At 32.3% G+C, this 27,010-nt stretch overlaps 3 protein-coding genes across 9 annotated transcripts in view; 2 read left to right on the top strand and 1 right to left on the bottom strand.

Moving 5' to 3' along the window:
* Window positions 1-7,167: 7,167 nt before the first annotated feature.
* On the top strand, window positions 7,168-8,573 carry LOC148771866 (uncharacterized). The gene has a single exon (XM_088815265.1). It carries the CDS (start codon window positions 7,347-7,349, stop codon window positions 8,571-8,573), a length of 1,227 nt encoding a protein of 408 aa, XP_088671391.1. The 5' UTR covers window positions 7,168-7,346.
* Window positions 8,574-12,807: 4,234 nt separating this feature from the next.
* On the top strand, window positions 12,808-18,258 carry LOC105971408 (phosphatidate phosphatase PAH2). Of its 7 annotated transcripts, none has more exons than XM_088815568.1 (13): window positions 12,863-13,005; window positions 13,131-13,302; window positions 13,444-14,987; window positions 15,337-15,554; window positions 15,662-15,735; window positions 15,876-15,960; window positions 16,134-16,220; window positions 16,342-16,414; window positions 17,022-17,065; window positions 17,145-17,273; window positions 17,366-17,470; window positions 17,687-17,809; window positions 17,967-18,258. In XM_088815568.1, exons 3-12 carry the CDS (start codon window positions 13,613-13,615, stop codon window positions 17,741-17,743), a joined length of 2,247 nt encoding a protein of 748 aa, XP_088671694.1. In that variant the 5' UTR covers window positions 12,863-13,005; window positions 13,131-13,302; window positions 13,444-13,612; the 3' UTR covers window positions 17,744-17,809; window positions 17,967-18,258. The 7 variants fall into 7 exon arrangements, with proteins under 7 accessions (XP_012851716.2, XP_088671694.1, XP_088671696.1 ...); XM_088815571.1 differs by having other exon boundaries at window positions 12,907-13,005; window positions 17,972-18,258; XM_012996262.2 differs by having other exon boundaries at window positions 12,808-13,302.
* A 2,023-nt stretch (window positions 18,259-20,281) lies between these two features.
* LOC105971460 (polygalacturonase At1g48100) overlaps window positions 20,282-27,010 on the bottom strand; it is an 11,803-nt gene continuing 5,074 nt past the window's right edge. The window contains exons 2-7 of the mRNA XM_088815264.1: window positions 22,357-22,477; window positions 22,082-22,213; window positions 21,574-21,732; window positions 21,243-21,486; window positions 20,832-21,022; window positions 20,282-20,752 (exon numbers count right to left, since the gene is read on the bottom strand). Coding sequence (XP_088671390.1) covers window positions 20,405-20,752; window positions 20,832-21,022; window positions 21,243-21,486; window positions 21,574-21,732; window positions 22,082-22,213; window positions 22,357-22,477 — 1,195 coding nt within the window. The 3' untranslated portion in view covers window positions 20,282-20,404. The remainder of the gene's footprint in view (window positions 20,753-20,831; window positions 21,023-21,242; window positions 21,487-21,573; window positions 21,733-22,081; window positions 22,214-22,356; window positions 22,478-27,010) is intronic.

Below are 27,010 nucleotides of genomic sequence, written 5' to 3'. Positions count from 1 at the left end.
CATTGCCCAGTGGCAAATTCAAGATATTTTTATCAGTTTAATTAATTATAGGATTTAGTATTTTCAAAATTGAAACACTATACATATATAAAGCTCTATTTTGGTTTCAAACTTTAATTTCACCTTTTTTTTTATGTGTTTTTGTTAGGGAAGAATACAGTTAGTCCCTCAAGTTTGTACCGATTTCACATTTGGTCCTTCAGTTCCCTGAAAACACTTTTGATTCCTCGGGTTTCAAAGATTCAACATTTTTAGTCATTTCCGTTAAATTTTCACTAGTACTAACGGAATAAAGTGTGGTGTGTGTCCATCACTGCCTCAGCGGTCGGAGTAACAGTAAATTGATGAAAATTGAAAAAAGACCAAAAGTGTTAAATTATTGAAATATGAGGGATCAAATGTATTTTAGTGAACATGGGGACCAAGTGGGAAATCAATTCAAACTTGAGGGATAAAAGCTATAATTCTTTCGTTTCTGTTTTATCCCTTGTATATTTAAGTGAAAATATATTTCATGTGATGTTTAGTAATTCGAGGGGATTCAAATATAATTAGACATGAAACCGAATAATTAATTTATAGCTACATGTCATCATTAATAAATTCTTTGGATGATTGCAATCATATATAAATAATTAATGTGGAAAAATATTATTCAATCATTGTGGCTCATTACTTCATAATAATAGGAAAACAAATAGAGTAAATTTAAAAGTTTCTTATTGAAGTATCATTATTTTAAACTTAGTGAAATGTTGTATAAATGATGTTTGGAAATAATGGTTATACACATAACATGGTTTTTAAAATTTTACAATTTACGATTCAAATTTTACAACTTTATGAAAATTTTACGCTAATTGATTCGAATTTTAGAATAAATACCAGATATAAAAAATCCGTATTGAATCTTAAAAATTTACGGTTCGAATTGTACGAGTATGATTTTAAGCAATGCGAAATGTTACTCAAGATTTATTTTAGTTCATTATTTGGTAATTTACGCTAATTTATTTAAAGATATATTTAAATTTATTTCAGTTAATTAATTGCTTAAAATATATTTTTATTCATCTCTACAATATATATTACTTTTTAATTTTTTTTCTCCAATAATTTAATTTTAGTTACTTTTCAATTTTATATGATCCAATAATTATTAAATTGTTATATTTATTATGTTTTAAATTTTAAAATATAAAATAATTGATGTTGAGGGGTAAGTGTTACAGTGCAAAGTGTATTTAACCTTAACAAAAAATCTAAAAATAACTTATAAGCTCCAAATTTAAACATGGCTTACGAATTAATTCTTGAAATAATACCTAACAATTTATGAACTCTTAAAACAACTAATTAGATGTAGGAGTTTAAAAGTCTCTTCGAACAAGGTCAGCCAAACAACCTCTAAGTCTACTTCAAACGTCATCTTTTTACCATCTTACAATTCGAATCTGAAAAAACTAACACATCAAAGTTGTAGCGAATAAAGTTTCTATTACAACTTGAATTGGCTAAATTGGTTGATTGATTTATAAAGTTATTCATGATCTTAAATACAACGATCGATAAAATTATAACAACATTTACTAGTTAAGTTCGATAATTAGCTAGAAGGAAAAAAAAGATACTCGAAAACAAAAGGTAACAAGAGAAAGCCATGGAGACAAGTGCTCGGGAACTCATATGAACTATGGGACCATTTTTTAGACCAAACATAGTGCAAAATGGGGAGACTATCTTGGTCATGTTCGAAGTGTTACTTTCGAGCCACTCGTGGGACACATCATCTTTTATGTGTGTCATTCATTTATTTGTCTAGCTACTACCTAGCTCTAGCTACATAGACTAGGTTACATTAAGGACCATTTAACTAATTCTTAACTTCGTGCCATTATTTCAGATCTTAGGGGTGTCTCATGCCTCTTTGGTGCTTCATTTTTTGCGTTTTCTTGGCTGAATCGACTAGTATTTCACTCCATTTTGTTTGTCTCGTAAATAACTTCCTTTTGGCCGGTGCGAAATTTTGCTTGGTTTGAATTTGATTTGCCACTATTTCAACCTCTTACAAGCCCTTGGGGACGATTATTGGGCTGCTCCATTGCTTGGCGGCATGCGCTAGAGTTCAGGGAGAGAAATCTAGGATTTCTAGATGGTGTAGGTGACTACGTATGATTATATGTGACTATAGTTGTCTGTGATGGATAACCGTTTTCTGGCAGCGCGAGCATAAGGTTCAAAGTGTCGGATTAGGGTTTCCAGACTGGGTAGGTGACTAAAGTTGTCTATGGTCGACTACAAGTGTCTGTGGTTGACTACAATTGTTTGGCGACGCGCGTTAGGGTTCAATGGGGGCATATAAATGGTTTTCAAATTGGATAGGTGACTATGGATGACTATAGTTGACTGCAGTTGTCTGTGGTGGACCATAGTCATACTTCAACTTAGTAAATTAAGCTTAATTATATAAAATTGCAAAATATATAAATAAAAGAGAATAAGAAAAAAGAATATAATAATAATGTGGGCAAATTACGGCCATCCCCCTAAGTTATGGTTAAATTACGAAAACCCCTATCCCGTTTGGGTAATTACAGCCACCCCCTCAACTATATATTATCTTACGAAAAGACCCCTCCAAAGGTAAATTTAGGGATGTAAATTCGGTAAAACCAAACTGAATTTCGGTACGCCAACATTTCCTACCGTTTACCGAACTAAATATACGATTTGGTTCGGTAACTAACCGAATTACATGAATTTTATGTAAAAATATTTAAAATGAGGAGGGTGGCAGTAATTACCCAAACAAGAGAAGTTTTTTTCGTAATTTAATCATACCTCGGAGGTGGCCGTAATTTGCCCTAATAATATTAATCCATATTTTCTAATAACAGAAATATTTAGTTGGAGTTGTGGATTAATTCTAATAAAAGAAATTGTGAATGGGGTATATCTTAAGCCCCATTAGACTATATCATATCTAATATAAAAGTATTAATTGAAACATATTATGCTGATGCTAACTATTCAGAGTAAACCCAGGTCAACCTTAATGAGGAAATCTACCATTTTTAATCTTTTTATGACAAAGGTTTATGAATGTAAAAAATGTCAAATTGTCAATTATTATTTGTGACAAAATATGTGGGTCTTAAGAATGTCACAAACCTCAAAAACAAAATTAATCAATGCTACATAATAATTGATACTTTTGGCCCCTTTTTTGACTCTCCCACAAATGAAATTTCACTTTCAAGGTGCTTTCATTGGTCTAATCATCTATAAAGATTCACCGGTAAAGATGATTATACCAGTAATTACTCCATTCATCATATTGTATACGTCGTTTTTAGTTGTTGCATACATATTAAGAAAAATAATGAATGTTCATAGGCTATAGTAAAAATATAGGAAATTACTAAAATGTCCTTGTAATTAATTGTTTTCCGGTTAATTAATTAAGAATTATAAAGAGTAAAATGAAAATAGTACAATTAATGCTTCACTGGAATTATTAAGTGACAAATAATTTGGGATAAAATAAACTGTTTAAAGAGACAACTAATATTGCAAAGGGGGGAATACCATGGTGACTCATTAAGATTATTGAAATTATTAATTTTTTTTTTATTCTTGGTATTTCATTTTTAGAAAATAGCAAAAGCAATTAATTAGCAAAAGTCTCCAGGAAAAAGAGAGTGAGGGAGGAATTAATGGGCTCGAGAAGGGGAAATTGGATATGGACGTTTTTTAATTAAAAATTGAAAATGCACATGACATCCTTTTCCAAAGGATAAAATTCATTTTCATCTTTGAGTTTTACAGTCAAAATCAAATTAGTCCCTCAAGTTCTAATTTGCTTCAATGTCATCCTCAATATTCAATTTCACTGTCAAAATTAAATATATTTTACTTAATACCCACATTGCCCCTCAAACCCTGGGGACGAAAATGAAATATATCTACTTTGACAATTTTAAAATTATAATACTTATTTAAACACTATAATAAATCGGCTTAATCCCACTTTGCACCCTTGAAATATACTATTTTGATACTTTGCACTCTTGACATAAATTAATAGCACTTTCCACCATAAAAACACAATATATCTTGCATAATGCACCCCAAATGAATTTATAAAGCTAATAAAGGCAATTGAATATTTTTAGTGGTATTCTTTTAGGATGCCAAATGTGAAATTAATTTTTTTTTATTCATCAATCATTTTGAAACTATAAAGTGCAAAAATAAAAATATATTTCATCAACATATTTAAAAAAATATTTTTTATCACAAAAAATATTTTACTAAAAAAAATCCTTCAGCTATTAGATTGAAGGTTGAAAAAATTAACAATTTAATTTGTTATTTTGAACTCTGAAAAAAAAAACGCAATAAAAAATGAAATTCTCTTTAGTATTCAATTCAGGGTGCATTGTGAATGATGTATTGTGTTTTGAGGGTACAAAGTGTTATTATTGTTTTTTAATGGTGCAAAGTGCCGAAAGGCTATAATGTGAAGGTGCAAAGTGCTATTATTATTTTTCAAAGGTGCAAAGTGCAAAAAATCTCTATTTCGAGAGTACAAAGTGGGATAAAGCCATAATAAATCATATATATCTGATACATCTGCATGAAAAATAAATATCCCAAAAACTTTAGCAAAACATTATGTTTTAGAAATTTTGCAACCAAATAAAAAAATAAATATTAAATGCTAATTTAAATGAACCAAACAATTATAGCACTTATGTTTAATATTTTAAGAAAAATATAAGTATAGTACTATTATGTTGGGCTTTATATATATATACTAAGTATTTCCAAAATTTTGAGAAAAATAGGTGGGCTTCACACAGATATTAAATAAAGTTTTGATATGTGTATATTTTATTAGATAAATATTAACGATTATAAAAAACTTTGCATAAAGTAATTATACGAAAATTTGAAATTGGTCAAAAAAATTGATGTTAAAAAAATTGCAAAAAAAGAAAAAGAAAAAAAAATGTGTGAAGCCCAAAATTAGGTACATTTCATTTTCATCCACAAGGTTTTGAAGGGTAGTGTGGGCATTATGTAAAGCATGCTCTTTTTTGGTGGTAAAATTGTGTCCAAATGATGATATTGAACAAAATTAGGAACACATGGACTATTTTTATTTTGACTCTAAACGTCAGGGACGAAAATGAATTTTACCTCTTTTCCAACAAGATTTTTGAAATAAATATAGTAGAACCTCAATAGATTAATAACTGTGCTTAAATTTTAACTTTTTCCGATTCTGATCGGGTGAAAACGTATTAAACTATTAGTTCGATAATTTAATTTTTTTTAAATTAATAGGATTTCGCTAGTCCCGTGTGTACTAATTTATAGAGGTTTAACTGGAAAGATCATTAAATTGAGCTTTAACGAATATTCTTCCATATTCTAAAATAAATTTTCTTCTTTAATGAATTTATTTAAGGGTGAATATCGGACGGTTGCATCTAAATTAAACACGTGAAAAAAAGTCCAATTTTTTTTTCGAAAGTGAAAAAGTAACTCTAGTTTCATTTAAAAATGTTTAGGAAATCTATATTTCGGAAATTGAAATGACAAAAGAATATCTCAAAAAATAAAAATATTCAGAAGTTCAAATTGGAATCCCACATATATACTCTAATTCTTATCTAAAAATGTTTGAAAAAATTGGAAATAAATATCTTTTTGGAATTCATAGCTGAAAATATTATTCATAAATGACGATTCTTTTTATGAAAGGAAAAAAAACTAAATTCAATTATGTTCTAAAAACCAAAAAAAATGTAAAATTAGAAATCGGAATTTCAGAAACTAGGATAAAAAAATTGTTCCAAAATGTTGAATCAGAAAAAAATGTTCCAAAATCTTGAATCAGAATACGCGGAATTGGGAATTTTCAGATTATTAGTCACATTGATATTATAAGTTCAATTGTCGGTAAAAAAATCTGAAAATTTGAAAATATTTACGGGAATTAAAATCAGATCGAAAATCGAATGTAACATGAATTCGAATTCCGTTAAAAAAAGGAAAAAGCAGAAATCGAAATTTCAAAATTCTAAATGAAAAATGCTGTTCTATAAATTATAATCGATGCAATTCAAAAACAACTATTCCAATTTCTACTCCCACAACATTGCGCCGTATTATCAAAAGCCCATACCAAAAATATATTTGGGCCTCCAATTCTTACCCACAGTTGGAAATTCAATAATGTTTCTTATAGTCTAATTATAGTCTTTTATTTATTTATTTTTTATCAAATAGTCTTTTATTCTTTGTGCAAAAGATCCTTAAAGAAAACAAAAGAGGCCAAATAGACCCTCCATTCCATATCTTGAAATTGTGTGAAAAATCAAACCACAGTAAATAGACCCTCCATTTCATTTTTTATTACTTACTCCCTCCATTCCAATTTATCTGACGTTTAAGGTATTTGCACAATAACTAAGAAACTCAATAAATATGGCTAAATTTGAGGAGAAAAATCATCCATAGACTAATATACCCTTTTACCAAATTTTGGTTTTATTTATTTCTCTCTCATACCCATTAATAGGAATTTATTTCTTCGGTGTTTGACTCTCCCACTAATTTATTCTCCCCCTTATTCTCCCCCTTATTCTCTCTCTTGAATCTCAATTATTCATAAATTGTTTAGTCTCTCTAAATTCTTTCAAAACTCCATAACCATAATACTCCGTTGAAAAACCAAAAAATGAAAAGCAAAACATTCCCGCATAAACAGAGATTTTATTTCAACATAAAAATTTCCCCTCCAAAAATTCATGCAATTTTTTTAAAATTACCCGCTTCTTATTCTAAAATGTTTATGTATTCCCACCACAATTGTTCTATAAATTAACACACTAAAATCTTTAATATCAAAATAAAAATGAAAGTTGGAATAGATCTAAATATACAGCCACCAAATTTTGACGTTGATGAAGAAGATGAACCGCAAAAGGAAGCAAGCATTAATTTAGTTACACACCTTAATCTCAATTTAAATTCTCCAGCAATATCTTCAGTGGATCATTTGTTGATAGATTTAAACAGTGAACCATATGATGAAGCAATCATGCATATGGAAGTGGGGTCAACTACATTTCCAGCAACCATTCATAATATGGGTACTATCTTTAATTTTCTTGTGAGTTTTTTATGTTACGATTGTATTTAATTCATTTTTTCCTTTAATAGATGAAAACATCAACGGTGGAGAAGGAAATACAAACGAAGCAGAACAAACATCAAGTCAGATAAAAAAATTGAGAACTTTATCCAATGATGAACGACAAGCCATATACAACATGCTACAACAGGAAAGTGTCCGTGGAAAATTAAAAAAAGGAGTGACAAGATTGGTGGCATCACAATTTTCGGTATCTATACGAACCGTTCAACGTATTTGGAAACAATCAGAAAACGGTGGCACCCATGCTAATGTATCTCATAAAAAGACGAGAAATTGTGGTCGAAAGAGAATTCAGATTAACTATGATCAAATTCGTGAAATTCCTTTACATCGTCGAACAACTCTTGATTCTTTAGCATGTTCGTTGAACATGAAAAAGAGCACGTTGTTTAGGCGTCTTAAGTCGGGGGAAATACGGCGACATTCCAATGCTATAAAACCATTTTTAACGGAGGAGAATAAGAGATCTCGATTGCAATTTTGTTTGTCAATGCTGGAGGGTGATAGCATGTCGCATGACCCCATTTTTACTGGTATGCTTAATGTTGTTCATATTGATGAAAAATGGTTTCAGATGACGAAAAAATCAGAGAATTACTACTTGTTACCAGATGAAGAAGATCCGCTACGCACATGTAAAAGCAAAAACTTTATTGGAAAATTCATGTTTTTAGCTGTTGTAGTTCGTCCGAGGTTTGATGCACAAGGAAATGAAACGTTCTCCGGAAAAATTGGAATATTTCCTTTAGTTACACGAGAACCAGCTAAAAGAACCAGCGTAAATAGAGTTGCGGGCACATTGGAGACAAAGCCAATACCCTCAGTAAATAGAGATGTTATAAGGTCATATTTGATTGAAAAAGTTCTACCTGCGATCAAGGAAAAATGGCCGATAGAGGATTCGAATTATCCAATATTCATTCAACAAGACAATGCTAGAACGCATATTGATCGTACCGATGATGAATTTTGTCGAGCAGCTGCACAAGATGGATTTGATATTTGTTTGATGTCTCAACCTCCAAATTCTCCAGATTTAAATGTTTTGGATCTTGGATTTTTTCGTGCTATTCAATCTTTGCAGTACAAGGAGCATGTTAAAATTGTTGATGAGCTTGTTACTGCCGTCGAAAAATCATTTCAAGCTTTTCCGGTGACAAAATCCAATCGTATATTTTTAACATTGCAATCGTGCATGATAGAAATTATGCGAGCAAAAGGTTCTAAGAAGTACACAATTCCGCATATTAAGAAAGTTATGTTGGAAAAGTCGGGACAACTTCCTACTCAGTTGAAATGTGATCCCGGATTAGTACAAGAAATTCTTAATTATCTAAGTTAATTTTTTTTAGCCCATGTCTGTGACTAATATATAGTCATATTTATGCATTTATAAATTTAATGATTACTTTAAATTTCACATGATATAACTTTTTTTTTCAGTCTCAGTTAAAAAAAAAAAAAAAAAAAAATAGTATGCCGATGAATAGGGTTATACTAGAATCACTCATTTCAGAATCGTAAAAAAACAAATCTAACACAAGTACTCCAAACAAATAAAGATTATATATATATATTCTAATAAAAGTTCGGAAGATAAATTTTTAACATAACTCTAACTATTTGTTGAATTTCTTCTTCCTCAAAAGCTTCATCTCCTTCCTCGGGAAATTTGTTTAAATCGAATTCACGATCTGCAAGTCTATTTAAATCAAAATCTGCTACCACTTTATGGTTTGGAATAACAATCGTTAAAGCTTCAACATTTAAATCCATTGAATCTTGAACAAAATCCGAGTCTTCATTTTCTTCAGCTTTCTCTTCAAAACCTAATGAATCTTCATTTTTTATGTTGTCAATATCCATTTTTATTTCATTCTTCACGTGAGAGAAGTTAAATAGAATTAGTACTGATCATGCATTTATGTCTTTTTAATAACCTTGTAAGTGGAGTGTGTTGGAAAATAAAATAAATAAAAATTGGAGCTAGTTATATTTACAATTAATAATAGAGAGAGAGAGTGTGGGGGGATTAAGAGACAAAAAGAGGTAATTGGAACGTAGCTTTAATTTTCATAACCACCGTGTGGATAGTTTGCATTAGGGGTATTGGTGGAAATTATTTAATTAATGCATCATTGGAATTATAAAATGACAGATAATATGGAACAAAAAAATTTCTCCGAAGTGACAGATAATTTGAAACGGAGGGAATACTTGTTAAGAGTTCGTCACCAAAGAATTCTAACAAATATGCATGAATTTTAGGAAAAATAGATTTATTGGAATAAAAATATTCTTTCTTATTATTTTTCTCTTTGACTAATTACATCTCCATTAACTAGGAGCGAATTAAGAAAAAAAAATGTAGTAATAAATAAATTGAAGACTTGAAGCTTTAAAATAACAAATAATGATGGGGTCAATTTGACAAGATTGGACCGGACATGTAGAGATGGGCTTGCTGAGCCAAAAAAGTCCAACAAGTAAGGGTTCTCCAAAGAACGTGCCAGAAGCTCGCTTTAGAAAAGCCCAATAGTACAAGGCTCACTAACAGATAGCTTGCAATACAAGACGGGGATGTTGGACATGGTTCAAGCCATGTGAGAAGGAATAAAAAAGGTAGGTGGCGACTGGCGAGCTGACCGAAGAGTCAACATGAAGCAAATGTGAAGAAGGAAAAGTGACAAAATTGAAGTGAAGAAAGAAAGCAAGTATAAATAATAAAGGATGAGCGGGAAGACGGAAGGGCTTTCAACCTCGGCCGTTGATCTACTAATAAACGAGCAGGTGTGATGAAAATATGTGGATAGATGAAGGTCTCGGTACCCCCAGATAAATTCAAATTAGGAACACATGGCCACCAATTATGAACCTTTTGCTCTTGAACTGTTGATTTCATTTTAATCGAAAGATTACGTACCTATACCTTCGGGAAACGTGTGCAAGCGGCACAGAAGTCAAAATGATACTGCAACGATGAAGGCGTGCAAAAAAAAAACCGTTGTATTTTGAGGCAAATGAGTGGTTAGGATCGTTTCGCGCGATTCCCTAACGAACTATTTCACCTAGGGGAATGCGTTCTCAAAGAAACTGCTTTGCAAATTATTCTCCAGCAAACCATATCACTCTGTCCAATAGTACAAGGCCCACTAAAGGATAATTCGCACAAGACGGTGTTGACTATGGTTCAAGTGTGAAGGAATAAAAGAGGTAGGTGGCGAGCTGAACAAGGAGCCGCCGGAAGGACGGATTTGAAGATATCTTCCAAAGATAGATAAGAAAAATATACAAATTAGGGGCGATCATCATAAAATCAACATAAATCTTGTGCAAATATAAAATTAGTCAAATAGAAAAGATCCCCATTCATGAAATTCATATATAAACAAGTGAAAGAAAGCTTAGGGCTACGAGGGTCACGTTTTTTTTAACAATCAATAATAAATTCCCTTTTCGAATTCTCTCTTTCTCTCTTGTTTTTATCCTTTTTCTGGTCGATTAGTTCGTTTTCGCCGGCCAAATACCGAAACCAAACGCAATATTCTACAACCAAAAGAATTGGATTTGGAGGAAAGTTTTAAGGGTACAAATTTTGCACCGTTCAAATAATATGAAATAAAAAGTTCCATATAAAATGAGTAATTTAAAATGAAGGGAGCAAAGTAATATTGGACTTTAATTTGTTCCGCCATATTTAATAGAGTTGCACAATTTTGCGCTTACGACGTCGTATTGGTTATCTCATCTGCATGGGAATGATAAATTGGGTGGTAAAAGTCATAAATGTTGATTTAATTCCCACTTCTCCCAACTTTGAAAATGACACTCAACTTTTCCTTTAAATTTTACATGTATTTGTATCTCTTTAAATATATGATTCCTTTACTTTAGGATATACAGTTAAAATCTCTATAAAGTAGTATAGTCGGAGCTAGCAAACTTCTATTAATTTAATAAAATATTATCGAACTAATAATTTTAATGTGTTTTCACCGAGTCAGGATCATGAAAAATTATTATTGAAGCAAAATTATTAATTTATCAAGGTTCTACTGTATTTCATCTTAAACATTTTTAGTAGTTTTTACGGTAAGTCTTGTATACGTTTTACACTTTTCGGTTTTAGAAACAAATTCACATGTTTTTATATTACTATATTAAATTGAAATATAATTAATATGATTGTCAACCACAACTATATTCATGTTTAAACGGGCCAAAATATGTTGAAGAAAAAAAATTGAAAAAATAAAAAAAAAAAAAAAGAAAAAAAAAAAAGTCAACGCCGCCGGAGATTGACGTTGACCGTCGGTGAGCGGCGGCAGAAAGAAAAGTAATCAAAAAAGTCAACACCGGAGACCGGCGTTGACCGCTGGAAACCGGTGGGAAAAAAAGACAGAAAAAAAGTCAACACCGGAGACTTGCGGTCGACGGCGGCGACGGGGGAAATTGTAATCAAAATTGGGCCAGTGGTCAAAATTGAATAATCGATGAAATTTGAAGTCAAATTGAATTAAATGATGAAATTGGAGCATATTAAAATGTGAGGGGCTATTTTAGTCTTTTACACACCTTTGGACATTGTGTGGATTCTTTTGTAATATAGTTTTTGTCAGACCACTTTGGTGGTGTTTGCAAATGATTATTTAAAAGCAGAAGTTAGTGATTGTGATTTAAGTTAATTTTAAGTGCTTATTTCTAAAAGCTGGGGGTGTTTGCAAATATTTCGGAAAATGAACTAAAATTGAAAAAGCAGGGTTAAGGGTGCTTTTAAAAAAATAGCTTAAAGCAGATTATTTTAAGAGAAGCAAAAACAAAAGTTGATTTTGCAAACACCTAAAAACAGATTATGAGCAAAAAAAACCGCATAATCACTTTCAAAAAGCATTTGCAAACACCACCTTTATGAATAAGTAGCCCATGATGGACTTATTTGTAATAGACCCATTGTAGAAATAGTGTGATTCTTCGGGAGAGCTCGAGGGTGTGTTTTTTATGCTAATAAATAATAATAATGTCAAATTACGAAAAACCCTCTCATGTTTGGGTAATTACAAACACTCCATTAACTATGAATCTTCTAAAAATGTTCATCATTGCAGTGTTAAATTTTGTGGAATTTTCTTGAATATGTGGAATATTCTACACTTTGTATCCGTTTTACCTCATCCGAGCTCAACATTTTGAAATAAAATGACCATAAGATGTGTTTTTTGGCTGGTAAATATTAGACTGTGGTGCATCAAAAACTGAATTTTTGCGCAAAACGAGTACATACTAGAGAATATTCCACTGAATCTAAAAGATTATGTTGAATTTGACACCATAGAGGTAGACGAATAAGAAGATTCATAATTGAGAGGTGATTGTAATTACACAAACTCGTAATTTGACATTAGGGATGACCCTTATTTACCCAAGAAATAACAATCACAAAAAAAACAGAGTAGTTTTAACAACTCTATATAATACAGGGTTCCCAATGCAATTAACTCAATTATTTAATCCTATTACTAAAATACCGTGGCAGATATTTTATTAGATCTCTTTAAATACAATACATCAATTTATTTATTTATTTTCTCCTCCTTAAAATAACAATTGTGTCCCCACGTATTAAAATCTTGCACCAACTCATTCGACACTAATATGTGTCTCTCTGCTCCTCTTACAAATTCAAATCTGATCGATTCATTTCACTTTTCCCGAGAAAACTTCTAACCCAAAATTATTTATACAGATCAAAAAAAAAAAAAAACACACGAACAAAAGTACAAATCAAATACTAAAAACTCCTCCTTTTTGTCAACTCTGCAGCACCTTCTTCTTTTCTTGAAAATAATGTAATAATAATAATAATATTTCTGTAATTTTTTTTTTTCAATTGCTTTTGTAGGGTACCCAATTTATTATTACCATGTGTGTGTGCATATAAGTGTATATATATATAAATGGGGGGCACATTCGAATAATTAGAAAGGGAATATGCTTTCCACGCCAACTGTTGTTCAACGCTCTCACCCTTTGGCGGTTTATTGTTCGTATGAAGTGTTCTTCTTCGCATGTGGGTATGTTTTTTTTTTTTTTTTTTTTTAATTTATTGATTATCCATCTTTATTCAGCTCGATTTTTCTAGTTATTTTTATTAATTATTTTTTTCTCTCTCTCTCTTGATTTGCTGCCCTGTATAAATAATTGGGATCTCAAAGATTTGACCTTTATTGCGTTTCTTGATCTGGGCTGCCGATGAAATTTCATCTTCTTTGAGGGAAATTGAATTCTTGATCGAATCGGTAAAAGGGGTTTTTTGGGGATAATGGATTTTTGTATTGTCTGAATTGATTTTCAAGATTCGAATTTTATTCAATTCTTGGAAAGATGCAAGCTGTGGGGAGATTGGGTAGCTACATAAGTAGAAGTGTGTACACCGTCTCCGGCCCCTTCCACCCTTTCGGCGGTGCTGTCGATATAATCATAGTCGAACAACCCGACGGGAGCTACAAGTCGTCCCCGTGGTACGTTCGGTTCGGCAAGTTTCAAGGGGTTTTGAAGACGAGAGAGAAAGTCGTTAGCATTAGTGTTAATGGCGTCGATACCGATTTTAATATGTACTTGGATCATAAAGGGGAAGCTTTCTTCTTGAAGGAGGTCGAAGTCGAGGGGTTGGATTCCGTGTGTTCGCCTCCGTCGTCTTCCGGTGAGGACACGGAGAAGCAATTGAAAGATATGCCGTCGCTGAAGTCGAAGAGTTGTAATGCCGATTCTAATTGGTCGGATTCGGTTGGAAGTGAGACAAAGGCTGTGACGAAAACTAATTCGCGAAGGTCGCAGATTTTTGGGCTTGTGTTCGGGAGGAGGTCGAACAAAGAGGAAGGGAGTATTAATCGAGGGGAAGAAAATGTTAGGTCACAGTCGATGGAGCGTGCTGAGATGGCGGCTGATTTGATGGATTTGAAGTGGTCAACTAATCTTGCTTCTTCCCCAAGAGAAAATAAAGACAATGGCGTTGAGATCGAGTACTTGGCTTCGGCGGAGTACGTCGTCGAAACAGCCACTTCAATCGAAAGGGTTATTAGAGAAGAAGATGTTACTATTTCTTCGAATTCGGAAACGGGGATTAGTGATGAAATTGGGTTGACTATCTCTGAGGTGGCGAAATCCGATTTGAAAATTCAAGAAAGCTCGGGAATTGGGTCGGACGGACCACCGATTGAAGAAAAAAACGAATCTTTTTCTCATGGAGGATGTGAGGAAGTTCGTGTCTGTACTGAAACTGTTGACAATACGACTCGGTTAATATATTTGGTGGAGTCCGAAACCATTTCAGCAGAAGAAGACGAGGTGAAGGAGCCTCTGTGTGGGCCCCACATCTCGATCTCCGAATTCGGTCCGCAAGAGTTGATAATCTCAAAGGAAGAGCAACTATTCTTCGGTGAAGAGAAAGAAGCCGATTGCCCTGTTTTCTCGTTGGATCAGTCTGTTATAAACGATTATTTAGATGAAAGTAATCTGCATAGGGTGAGGTTGAGATCTGTATCGAGCGATGCGTGTATTAACGAAAACGGGGATTTCGTTCACACGAGGGAACTCACTAGAACCGGGAGATCTTTGCCTAGTATGGCCCATCTTGGCGATAATCTTGAAACGGGGGATTTTGTCGATTCTTTAGATTCTTCACTTTATCTAGGTGTCGATTCCGATGTTAAAATGATAGTGAAGAGTGACGAGGAAGTTGCTAAACCGTCGGACAATGGTAAGAACAACAAATTTTTTGTTATTGCAGGATTATAATTTGCTGTTATATCTTAGATGTTTTATGCATGTCGATTGCAATGTCTTAAAAACATTGACGTAAAAAACGGAGTTTTGGACATTTGATACTGAAAAACTTCGACAAGTAGTGTTCTGTTATATTATATCTCCTGGTTGTATATAAGACGAAGAGTTGTGTTTACTCAATAGTGCATTCTACTTCCCTTTATGACTTTTACGACGTGAAATAAAACGAGTGTCCTCAAATATTCGAGTGTTTATTATGTTTCATGCGAATTCGTACTTGAAGCTTTAATTTACAACATGTTTGACTGTTATAAGTTTTGTAGGGAATTCTCCTCGATCCATAATAGATCCTAGTGCCATAGAGATTCTAAATAAGTCCGGTAATTTGGAGGGGGCGAAAAATTCGACCAAATCGGACGTGAAAAAGAAGATAGTGAAGACACTTACTCCGACATCCGAACAGCTGGCATCCTTAAATTTAAAAGAAGGGAAGAATATAGTTATATTCACCTTCTCTACCCCAATGCTCGGCAAACAACAGGTTACTTCTTCTTCTTCTTTTTTTTTTATTTTTTTTTTATTTTTTTTATTTTTAATTTTTAATTTTTAATTTAATTTAATTTTTATTTATATGCTTGTTCGATGCAGGTTGATGCGCGGATTTTTCTGTGGAGATGGGATACTCGAGTGGTGATCTCTGATGTTGATGGGACAATTACTCGGTGAATAATTTTATTTTTCTCGATTATTTGTTTCCCATTTTCTTGTTATTATATTGCTTATTGAATTTGTTACGTGCTCGATATTTATTCAGAAGCATTGTGTGTTGGATTAAAATATTAATTGTTGCTATACGATACAGGTCTGATCTTCTAGGCCAGGTCATGCCTTTGGTCGGTATGGATTGGTCCCACACAGGCGTTGCACATCTTTTCTCTGCAATTAAGGTCCGTTAATCTCCGTGTATTTTCACAATCGAGAACTTAAAAAAAAATCATTTTTATCGTATGATATTGATATAAAAAATGTAATTTTTATTGTTTCTGTACATGAAGAAAGTTTTGGTATTTTGTATATGTTTTTTAATGGAAATGGTTTCAACTGCTTTTTTGTCGTGCAGGAGAATGGATACGAGTTACTTTTTCTAAGTGCGCGTTCGATTTCTCAGTCCTTTCTTACCCGACAGTTCCTCTTTAATATCAAACAGGTATATCTTTTTTTCTTTTCTTACGAAAACGTATCATTCGGTTATAGAAATTACAATCCGCATACTCGAATTTGGAACTTTTTTCTTATGCCTTTAATTTGAGTTGATTTTATCGTTTCAGGACGGAAAAGCCTTACCGGAAGGACCTGTCGTTATCTCCCCCGACGGACTTTTTCCTTCTCTGTTTCGCGAAGGTCGTTATTTACCTCCAATTTCTGTTATTTATCCGCATATTAAAAATATTATCTCGTGTGCATATAATATTGGGTAAATTACGGCCACCCCCAGAGGTAAGTAAGATACCTCAGGTCAATTACGAACCCCCCCCTCCTGTTTGGGTAATTACAACCACGTCCCTCAACTATGAATCTTCTTACGTGTCCACCCTTGTGGTGTCAAATTGAACATAATATTCTAGAATCCGTGGAATGTTCGCTAGTTTGCTCGTCTTGTGCAAAAATTGCAGTTTCTGATGTTCACAAGCCAAGAAACACATTTTATGATCATCTTGTTTCAAAACGTGGAGCTCAGAATGCTGTAAAACCGGTACAAACTGAAGAATATTCCACATAATCTAGAACATTCCACTAAATTTGACATCTTAAGGGTGAACGTTGAAGAAGATTCGTAGTTGAGGGGTGGTTGTAATTACCTAAACAAGAGGGCTTTTTTCGTAATTTGACCTTACCTCAGGGGGTGGCCGTAATTTACCCTATAATATTTTCAGAATTTTGGACCAGTATGTTTAATTATGTCTCGATAAAAAGCTTTTCGTAGATAATATTTTTTCTGGTTTTGCAGTTGTTAGAAGAGCTCCCCACGAGTTCAAAATTGCTTGCTTGGCGGTTAGTTACCTTTAATTTTTTTTTTTCTATTTTCCGTCGTGAATTATTTTATCTGATTTCTCGTAAATTGTTTTTACAGGATATAAAGGCATTGTTTCCTGCTGATACAAATCCATTCTATGCTGGTTTTGGAAACCGAGACACCGATGAGTTTAGTTATCTTAAGGTTGGAATCCCGAGAGGAAAAATATTTATCATAAATCCAAAGGTAATGTGACAAATTTACCGTTAATTTCAGATTGTACCGTTAATTTAAATATTTTTCTCATTTTTTTTTGTCAATATATTAATATATTACAGGGGGAGATTGCAGTAAATCGCCGTGTGGACACCCAATCATACGTGTCTCTTCACGATCTTGTACATGACATGTTTCCCATTATGTCCTCTACTTCTGACGAACAGGTCGGTTTTTTTTTAAATATTAAATATATAATTTTTTTTTTTATACTTGTAGTTATGTTTGATTGGAAGCATTATATTTAGTGACATCCAAGAACATCAACGAGGGTGTTATTGTCGTAAAGATTATGTATTTGTTCTGCAACATTTTTATTTATTTTCTGATAAAAGTGAATTTTTCAAATCTTGCGAAATTTAATTGGTAATTTTGGGTTTCAGGAGGATTTTAATTCATGGAATTTCTGGAAACTTCCAACACCAGTTATTGACTTTTGAAGGTTGTAGTAATTCGAAGTGGACGTAGGTAAGTAGGCGGTTTTCTTCAAGAACCGAAGTGTAAAGGTAACTTTTAAATTCTAAATTTGCTACGTCGTAATTAAATGTTTCTCTTTTCGATTAAAAAAAAAACCCAGAATATTACAGAATGATATCTGTTAAGTGAAATTACAAAGGTTTTTTTTAATTATTTATTTGTTAATTTTTATTTATTTATTCTCAGGACAGTGATGAAACGGAGAAATTCATCCTCAAACACGAAACACATGATTATTATCGAATTTCAATAGTCGTTGAATGGCTCTCGCAGCCGCCTTTGTACACAATTTATTACCACATAAAAAAGTTGGTTTCGATTTCCTTTGGTTTTCTTGATGCTGGAATTTTATTGGCAAAGAGAGTGGGGATTTTGGATTGATATATTCTTTGGTATAATAATGTAAACATAGAATTTTTTGTAAATTGTAAATTGTAGAACACAATTATGGTCTATAGATATATTAGTGGTTCCACAATATGGTGTAAATGTTTATTTGGGGATTCCAGTGGACTGATTTTTTTTTTTTTAATTTTTATATTTTTTTTAAGAGGAAAATTACCACAGCCAACAAAAATTGATCTTTATTGAGAGATTTCCGAAGAAACTCCAACCAACACCAAAACGAAGGAAATTTCGAAATTATGAAAATCAACCCATCTATCTGTATTCTTTAACTATTTATCAAATCCCCTGATGTTTGTTTTCATCTTATACCGACCCCCTAATGGTGTGATTTTTCACGAAATTTTTTTGAGCCCAGAGAATATTTTCCGAAAAATGTCGATTCTACCTCAGCAGACGTGACATTTCTTTTTACTACTTTTTAAAGATAAGAATTACCCCTAGGGGATCATTACACGGTATCTTTATTCTTCTTAAATAATACATTCACAAATTTTTAGGATTACCATTACCACCCTGAAGGTAATTATTGTCTTTCAAAAGTAGCACAAAAAAATGCTACATCTGCAGGCGTGGAATTAACATTTTTCGCTAAATATTCCCTGAAATCAAAAGGATTCTGTGAAAAATCACACCGTAAGTGGGTCGGTGTAAGACGAAAACAAACTTCAGGGGATTTTGGTAATCACGGATAGGTGGGGTTATTTTTCGTAATTTAGTCTAAGTTTAAGCGGTGTTCCGTAATTTATCCTAAAACAATTCAAGTCCCAGAACACAACGCCTCCAAGCTCCTTAGATTTGCATAACTTCGACCAAGCCAAACGACGACATTGATTTGTTTCCTCCGTTTCCCCACCAAAAAACGTCGGGTAGCTGCTTCCATTTCTCGTATGTACGAGACCCCGCGGCAAAAGAAAACAACTCATGATGTAAATCTCTCCCGGCAAGAATTTGGAAGTATATATACAATGAAAGAAAAATCTGATTTTTCATAAAAATAGTGAATATAGTTTCAAATTGACAAGTAATTAACCAACAAGTACTCTCCTTTCAGTCTACAAAGACCTGAAAATTGAGTATTGCATAGAAACGAAAATTAAATCAAAATAATGAGCCAAGTATAAGATGCTTCACATATATTTTTCATCCAAATATATATGTTTATATATATATTTTTCTCATCATTTAATTGCATATAATTTAGGTACGAGCTAGAAACCCCCATGAGGTTTGAGTAATTATGAAAATTCCAATGAGGTTTGCTGTCGTCTTACACAATCCCCTAAGGTGTTACTTTTAACATAATCATTTTTATTCCAAAATATTCTTCTAAAAATGTCATTTTTGCCATTTAACATGTGACACATGTAAGCATATTAATTATTTAGGGGTAAATTGTATTATATTTAAAAATATATTTATTTTTTATTTTAAAACTAAATATATATTAAAAAGAGTAAATTACAACCACCCCTGAGTTATGGTCAATTTACAAAAAAAAACCCTCTTGTTTTGATAAGTACATCTACCCCCCTCAACTATGATTTTTTCTTACACATCCTCCCTTATGGTGTCAAATTCAACATAATCATCTAGATTTCGTGGAATGTGCATTAGTTTGTACTCGTTTTGTGTAAAAATACAGTTTCTGATGCACCACAATCTGATATATACATGACAAAAAACACATATTATGTTCATCTTGCTTCAAAATGTGGAGTTCGAATGAGATAAAACGGGTACAAAAGTGATAATATTCCATATAATCTCGAAGATTCCACTAAATTTGAAATCGCAAGGGTAGAAGTCTAAGAAGATTTATAGTTGAGGGGTGGTTGTAATTACCCAAACGAGAGGGGGGTTTCGTAATTGGACCATACCTCAGGGGGCTAGTTGTAATTTACCCTAAAAAACTTATATAATTAATAATTAAATATATCATGTAACATTAAAAGTTTTATTTGATTTATAATTTATTTGTTTACATTTTATATTTTTTTATCAAACAAAAGCGATTATACATATTTTCATAATTTTTATTCTATAAAATGGAGAGAGAGAGAGAGAGAGAGAGAGAGAGAGAGAGAGAGAGAGAGGATGAAAGACTAATATTACACATCATACAAAATGCAAAGTTTATTATCATTTTCTTTTATTTATTTTTTTAATTCCCTGTGAGGGTATAAATATTTCCATATAATTAATTAGCATCGTTTTAATTATTTTAGACAATTAGTCAAGGGAGGCGTAGTAGGAGTAAGCACATGACCCAAAGCATTGTTACAGACAACATCGGGCTTTGCAGAGCCCGATGGCGTTAGGTTTATGGAGGAAATCGTTAAATCAGAGCACGCTTTGTATTGACTGCAGTCAAGGGAAACTGGTGTAACAGTATATGTTCCTGTTATACCCTTGTACGTCACACCGGATATCGCCACCGCATTCGTAGTCGTGCCGGAGCAGCCGTGGGCCCCATTGCAGTAGTTCTGGTCTATTATGATTGGATTGTGCACGTTGCTCATTGTGATGCCCGAGAATGTTATGTTGTTCACCGACCCGGTCCCATCCTGTACGGAGTTGTAACGAAAATTCAATTTAATTTTCACTATGAGAAAGAGAGAGAGAGAGTTTAGTTTTGATAACGACCTGCCAAGTTTTAATCCGGACGCCGTAGAGCGCGTCGGATAATGTAGAATCGTAAACATTAATATCGGAAACGTGAGCTTCGGACTTGTCCGGTCCCAATCCACCAATGCTGAAACCATGTCCAGGTCCACAATTCACGTTATGTACTTTAACATCACTGGTTCCGGTTTGTATCGAGACACAGTCATCTCCTGCAAAATTTAATGTATAATTATTTACACATACACACCATTCATAGAGAGTATATTCAGTGGCGAATTTAGGATTTTATTACTGCAGGGGCCGAATATACATTAGAAAATAAAGTTAAAAAAATTAGTGACAACAATAATTGTTCTAAGGAGTGGTGAATCTAGGATTTTGCTAATGGTACGGTGAGTTTAAATTTTCGGGGTTCCCCAATTTACGCACCACAAGCAATATTGCTGCTGTAAATTTCCACGTGCTGAGCATGTGTTAAATGGATCCCGTCAGTGTTGGGGCTATCGCCCGGAGAAGAAATGGTGACGTTGAAGATGGTGATGGATTGGCTATTGTCGATATAAATGTGCATCCGAGGGGCATTTTGGACTTTTATTCCTGATATCGTCACTTCCGAACTATCCACAATTCTCAATGCCTGCACCTCAAACGTTTTCTTAAAATCGTGAAAAAACTAATTAAGAGTTTATAAATTCCAAAAAAGAATTAATATACATATGAAAATTAGTAAAATTAAAGAGTGGTAGTATCGTGTACTAACATGGGGCGTGCCCCCGGAGCTCCACCAAGAGTCACCACTCCCGTCGAGCATGCCATCACCTTGAATTGTTATACCCTTACCCATCTGCGAGAATAGAATCCACTGAAAACCGTTGCTTGACCACTGCGATTTATTTGGTGCCACGATTTTCCCATCAATCTACAAATTTTTTTTTAATAATTAATAATAATAATAATAATAATAATAATAATAATAATAATAATAATAATAATAATAATAATAATAATAATAATAATAATAATAATAATAATAATAATAATAATAATAATAATAATAATAATAATAATAATAATAATAATAATAATAATAATAATAATAATAATAATAATAATAATAATAATAATAATAATAATAATAATAATAATAATAATAATAATAATAATAATAATAATAATAATAATAATAATAATAATAATAAAAAATAAATTTTGAAAAATCTTGAGATAAAATTATCGTATACTATTTGAACTTTGAAGATGAAATTTACTTGGACAACAACTTTGGATTGACAAGAATTTCCATTAAGAGTTATTGGTTGAAGAAGAAAGGTATATCCCGAAGGGACTACCATCACCCCTCCGTTTGCTTCGCATGCTACATTCCATGCTGTCTGAAATGCCTGTTGTAACAAAACGAAATAAATTGCATTTTTTATATTGTCAAACTAAATTATAATTAATTATCGGAATTAAGTTAGTTACACTATCACAAATTAAAGATAGTACAACATAATTGTTAATTATTTATAAGTGTGAAAGTTACCGCTGCGTCGTTGGTAGATCCGTCACCTTTAGCACCGTAGTCACGTACGTCAAAAGAGGAAGCTTTGGTAGAATTTTTTACTAGTGATGAAGTAATTAGCTTGCTTGAATAATTGCCTTCTCTGCCATAACAAATTTTGTTTTTTAAAGAAGTAAAACACAATAAAGTGCAGATAATGAAGCTAACATATGTTTGTAGAAATGTTTCCATTGCATGCACCTTTCTCTGTGTGAGTGTATTTTTTGTATTATAATGCAATGTTAATGTTGTTTTGTTGTGCAAGAATTCGGGATTATATATAGAGAAATTAAAGGAAAATCTGTATGTAATTTCAAAATTCAAAATTGACAAAGTTGGATTAAGTCTAATAAGATTTAAAGAATTATGAAATTGTAATTGTTTTTGAAGTAACAAGTTTTGACATTCACACAAACAATTGGAGTATTATGTTAATCTTGACTCTACCACTAAATTAAATATACCTTTTGAACTAATTACCTTCTATTTTTTTTCTTTAACCATAACAATTCATTACATGTAATTAGTTACATTACATTCATACCATGTAATTAGTTACATTACACTGTATTGAAATATTTTATTTTGACCAGTTGATATATCTATATAATTAATCTGACTTCAAGACAGTTGAAGTTATAAATAAACTAGTAATTCTTCCCACGCGATACACTCGATGGCATTGCAAAAATAAAGAAAATTTAAAATGATGATAATTAAGTTGTATTTAAAATAAATTACACAATATTAAAATAATTAATTATGAAATTTAAATTATTTCAAGATAATAAAAAGTTAAACTTTTATAGGGGAAAACAATTAAAAAATATATAAACATATGAATGAGGAAAAAAGTTAGTCAAATATTTGTACGAATTAGTCACATGTATATTTTGTCTGTGTGCTTGTAAGAGACTAAAGCCTTGTTTGGCTGGGGAGATTAGTCACTATTAACTAAATAATTAAAATTTGTTTGATATTTGGTATTCTCAATAACTTACCAGATAGACTCGTAAATATTATGCTATCATGACTTAATTTTGCCTTCAAAACATGTTTTTCATTGAAGCTTACTAGGTCCAATAATATAATTAAGTTTTATTAAATTATTTAATATTATCCTGACAACCACACGAGACCTAAGCGAAAAATATGCTTCTTATAAAAGAAATATGCTTCTTATAACTATTAGAAAAAAAAAAAAAAATAGAATTGGAGTGTATATGTTTTAGGGACGTGCATGAAAATAATGCTCATTAGTAATATAGTTGATATCGTTTTAACTATAAAAAAAAAAAAAAAAAATCAATTGGAGTTGCATGGCAATTGACGCAATGAGGTTCGGCCTTTGGGCTGTTAAGATCCGCATCTGATGACGCAGTTAAGTATATGGAGGAGAACTTTAAACGTTTGTAGGGGTTGGTCGATATATAGGGATGGCAATAGGTAAGAGTTAATTTGCCGGGTCTTAGATCCAGATTCGGCCCATTTAGGGTGGTCTGGGTAAGTTAAATGTTTATGTGTTGGGTAATGAGTTTAAGTTTCTAGAACCGGATGATTATGGGTCGGGTTATGGGTCTTATTGGAACCGCCCCGTGTAATTATATTTAATAGTTAACTTATACATACAAATTAATTAATTTAGAATTTCATTTATCAAACTTTCAATTTTCATCGTGCCTATTCTAATTTGCCAATATTTCACGGTTTGATTTTTTTGAATCTTGTTTCTCGTAAGTAATATATATCAAGCTTGTCGACCACTGCTAGCCGTCTTGCATTGTGAACTTTATTTATTGTCGAAGTTAATTATAATTAATTACATAATTTTATTATTCAATTTATATCATTTGTAAAAAAAATTAAAATATAGTATTTTAATTTTGAATATTTTGTTAAAATATACAAGAAAAATATTGTGAAAGTTAAACAATTTTTTTTTTTATGTTAACGGGTCTAGTGGGTCTGGCGGGTCAGAACCGTTTAATTTGAGTATAGGTTGGGGCGGATCTGAGTCTAAGCTAAAATGGGTTGGAGCAGGTCTGAATTTTATATATTTTTCGCGAATCGGGTCTCGGATTTAGGTAAACCAGCCCCAAAATCAACTCGTTGCCATCCCTATTGATATATATTGCATTCGAGGTCTAATCATTAATGATTTTGTTTATCTATTTAATTTTTAAGTTTAAAGATTTTTTTTTGTTTGCATTCGAGGTCTATTTATCATTCGAGGTTATATTTTTTTTTAAATTATATTGCACCAGCTGGTCTGATAATTCGTTTTTTCGGATCCACATCGCCACAAATCGAAAAGGTTTCCTTCCCGAACGAAAACTATTACTTCGCGACGGTTGAAGCAACAACAATATAGGAATGTGGTCCGAACCTGTATAATCTAAATGATTCATCTGCAAGGAGTGAAAAAAAAGAATCGCCCACGATTCGTTCACACAAATCCTATCAAGCCGGCATTGAACTATGTGAGGGTTTTGACGTTTATTTGACAAAGTGTAAGGCGTGTTGTGGAAGCCCAGATCCAACAAGTTACACCCGTCTAGAGCATTGCAAAATGCTGCGATTTGTCCCGGAGTGCGCAAATGACCTCCTTCTTTTTCTGTGTTACTCAGAATTGCATTGTACTATTTTGTCTTATGGTTGATAAAGCACGTGATATATGAATAAATGAGCAAATAACCTTGGCCATAAGATATGTTGACCAATCTGGCAGTGCGATTGAGCGTTTTTTAGGAGTTGAACATGTTACCGATACTAGTGCTTTGACTCTTAAAGCAACTATTGATGATTTTTTTTTTCTAGATATGGATTGAATATCTCTAAATTACGAGGTTAGGGTTATGGTGGATCTAGTAGTATGAGACATTACTTTAATGGCCTAAAAACACTGAATGAGAATCCTTTTGCGTATTATATTCATTGTTTTGCTCACCAACTACAAGTAGCTTTAGTAGCAGTTGCAAGGAAACACAATCATATTTCTTCACTTTTTGATTTTACTACAAAGGTATGAATGTTATTGGATCATAGTGCAAACGTCTTGATCTCCTTAGAGAAAAGCAATCAAAAAAGATAATTGAGACAATCTATTAGGGAGAAATTTCAACTAGTCGTGATTTAAATTAAGAAACGAATCTTAAGCAAGTAGGTTAGATTATATTTAGGCTCCTAGATTTTCTTTTTTCATTTTTTAAGAATGTCTTTCCACTTTTATTTTTAAACGTTTTTAAATATACAGGTGATAAACGTTGGAGCTCTCACTACAATACTTTCTTGAGTTTGATCAATATATATGGTGCACTGATTGATGTACTTGAAATTATTGGTTGTGATGCTTCAAGTACAAGTCATCGGACCGAAGCACAAGACACTGTGGATAAACTTTTGTCATTGAATTTTTTGTTGAGTCTTTTTTTGATTAAATAAGTATTGGCAATTACAAAGGAGCTCTCTCGGGCACGTCAAATGAAAGATCAAGATCTAGTCAATGCAATTTTATTAATTCAAGTATCAAAGATTCAAATTCAATCCTTGAGAGAAAGTGCGTGGAATTGTTTACTTGATGGTGTAACAACTTTTTGTAAGAAAAATATAGTTGATATTCCTCAAATGGATGCTAAATATGTTGCTCGAGGGCGAATGAGAATGAATGAAGAAGTAATGACAAATCTTCATCATTACAAGGTTGAGACGTTTTAAACTATTTTAGATATGCAACATGGAGTATTAAATGCTTGATTTTCTGATTCGACTATGGAACTGCTTATATGTGTTTCTTGCCTTGATCCATCTAACTAATTCTTCCATTTGGACAAGGAAGTTTTTTTTTTTGTCTTGTTGAATTTTATCCAGAAGATTTTACCGAATTCGATAAATGTAAGCTAAGTGATCAATTGGATAACTACATTATTGATATGCGTCTAAGTAAGGATTTTTTTGGGTTGAACGGAATTAGTGATCTTGCTCACAAAATGGTAGAAACCGGGTGTATCATTTGGTTTGCTTGCTTTTAACTTTAGGATTAACATTCCCAGTTGCCACTACTAGTGTCGAGAAGGTATTTTCAGTTATGAATATCATACATAGTGGGTTGCGCAATCGGATGAGTGATGAATGGTTGGATGATGCGTTTTTATCTTTATTGAGAGAGACGTCTCCACATGAATTGATAATGAAACAATCATGGATGGATATTTTTGAGAAAATAAAAACACGAAAGAGCCATTTTTTATTTGTAAGAGCTCTTCTATATGTTAAATTTTACATAATTTGACAAAGACTGCGGCTATATGCAAGACTAATTCCACTTGTGCAAGACCAAATTAAAATTTTCAATGTGTAAATACCATAATACCCTTACTTGTTAAAAAAATAGAAAATTCCAAATGTGCAATACCAAAAATTCAAAAAGACAAAAAACCTATCACAAAACCATAAGACCAACTCTCATCTTCTCCATCTTCCAAAACCCACAAAACCTTTCTCCTTCTTCCTCCATAAACCCACAAAACCTAAACATTCAAAATCATCAAAACTCAACAAATCTTACAAAGATGGCAAGTATGAAGTCAGAAGACATCAAAATAGAAGATTCTAAGGTGGAAGAACCCAAGAAGGTATG

The sequence above is a fragment of the Erythranthe guttata genome, chromosome 3, assembly GCF_056151865.1.
Source record: "Erythranthe guttata isolate IM_541 chromosome 3, IM_541, whole genome shotgun sequence".
Classification (NCBI taxonomy): Eukaryota; Viridiplantae; Streptophyta; class Magnoliopsida; order Lamiales; family Phrymaceae; genus Erythranthe; species Erythranthe guttata.
The sequence above is the reverse complement of the archived record's forward strand: the minus strand, read 5'-3'. Positions and strand labels throughout refer to the sequence as shown.

Coding starts and splice junctions, on each gene's coding strand:
- LOC105971408 (XM_012996262.2), top strand. CDS start 13,613: ATGCAAGCTGTGGGGAGATTGGGTAGCTACATAAGTAGAAGTGTGTAC. Junction 14,988..15,336: donor TGCTAAACCGTCGGACAATG/GTAAGAACAACA, acceptor TAAGTTTTGTAG/GGAATTCTCCTCGATCCATA. Junction 15,736..15,875: donor GTTGATGGGACAATTACTCG/GTGAATAATTTT, acceptor TATACGATACAG/GTCTGATCTTCTAGGCCAGG.
- LOC148771866 (XM_088815265.1), top strand. CDS start 7,347: ATGCTACAACAGGAAAGTGTCCGTGGAAAATTAAAAAAAGGAGTGACA.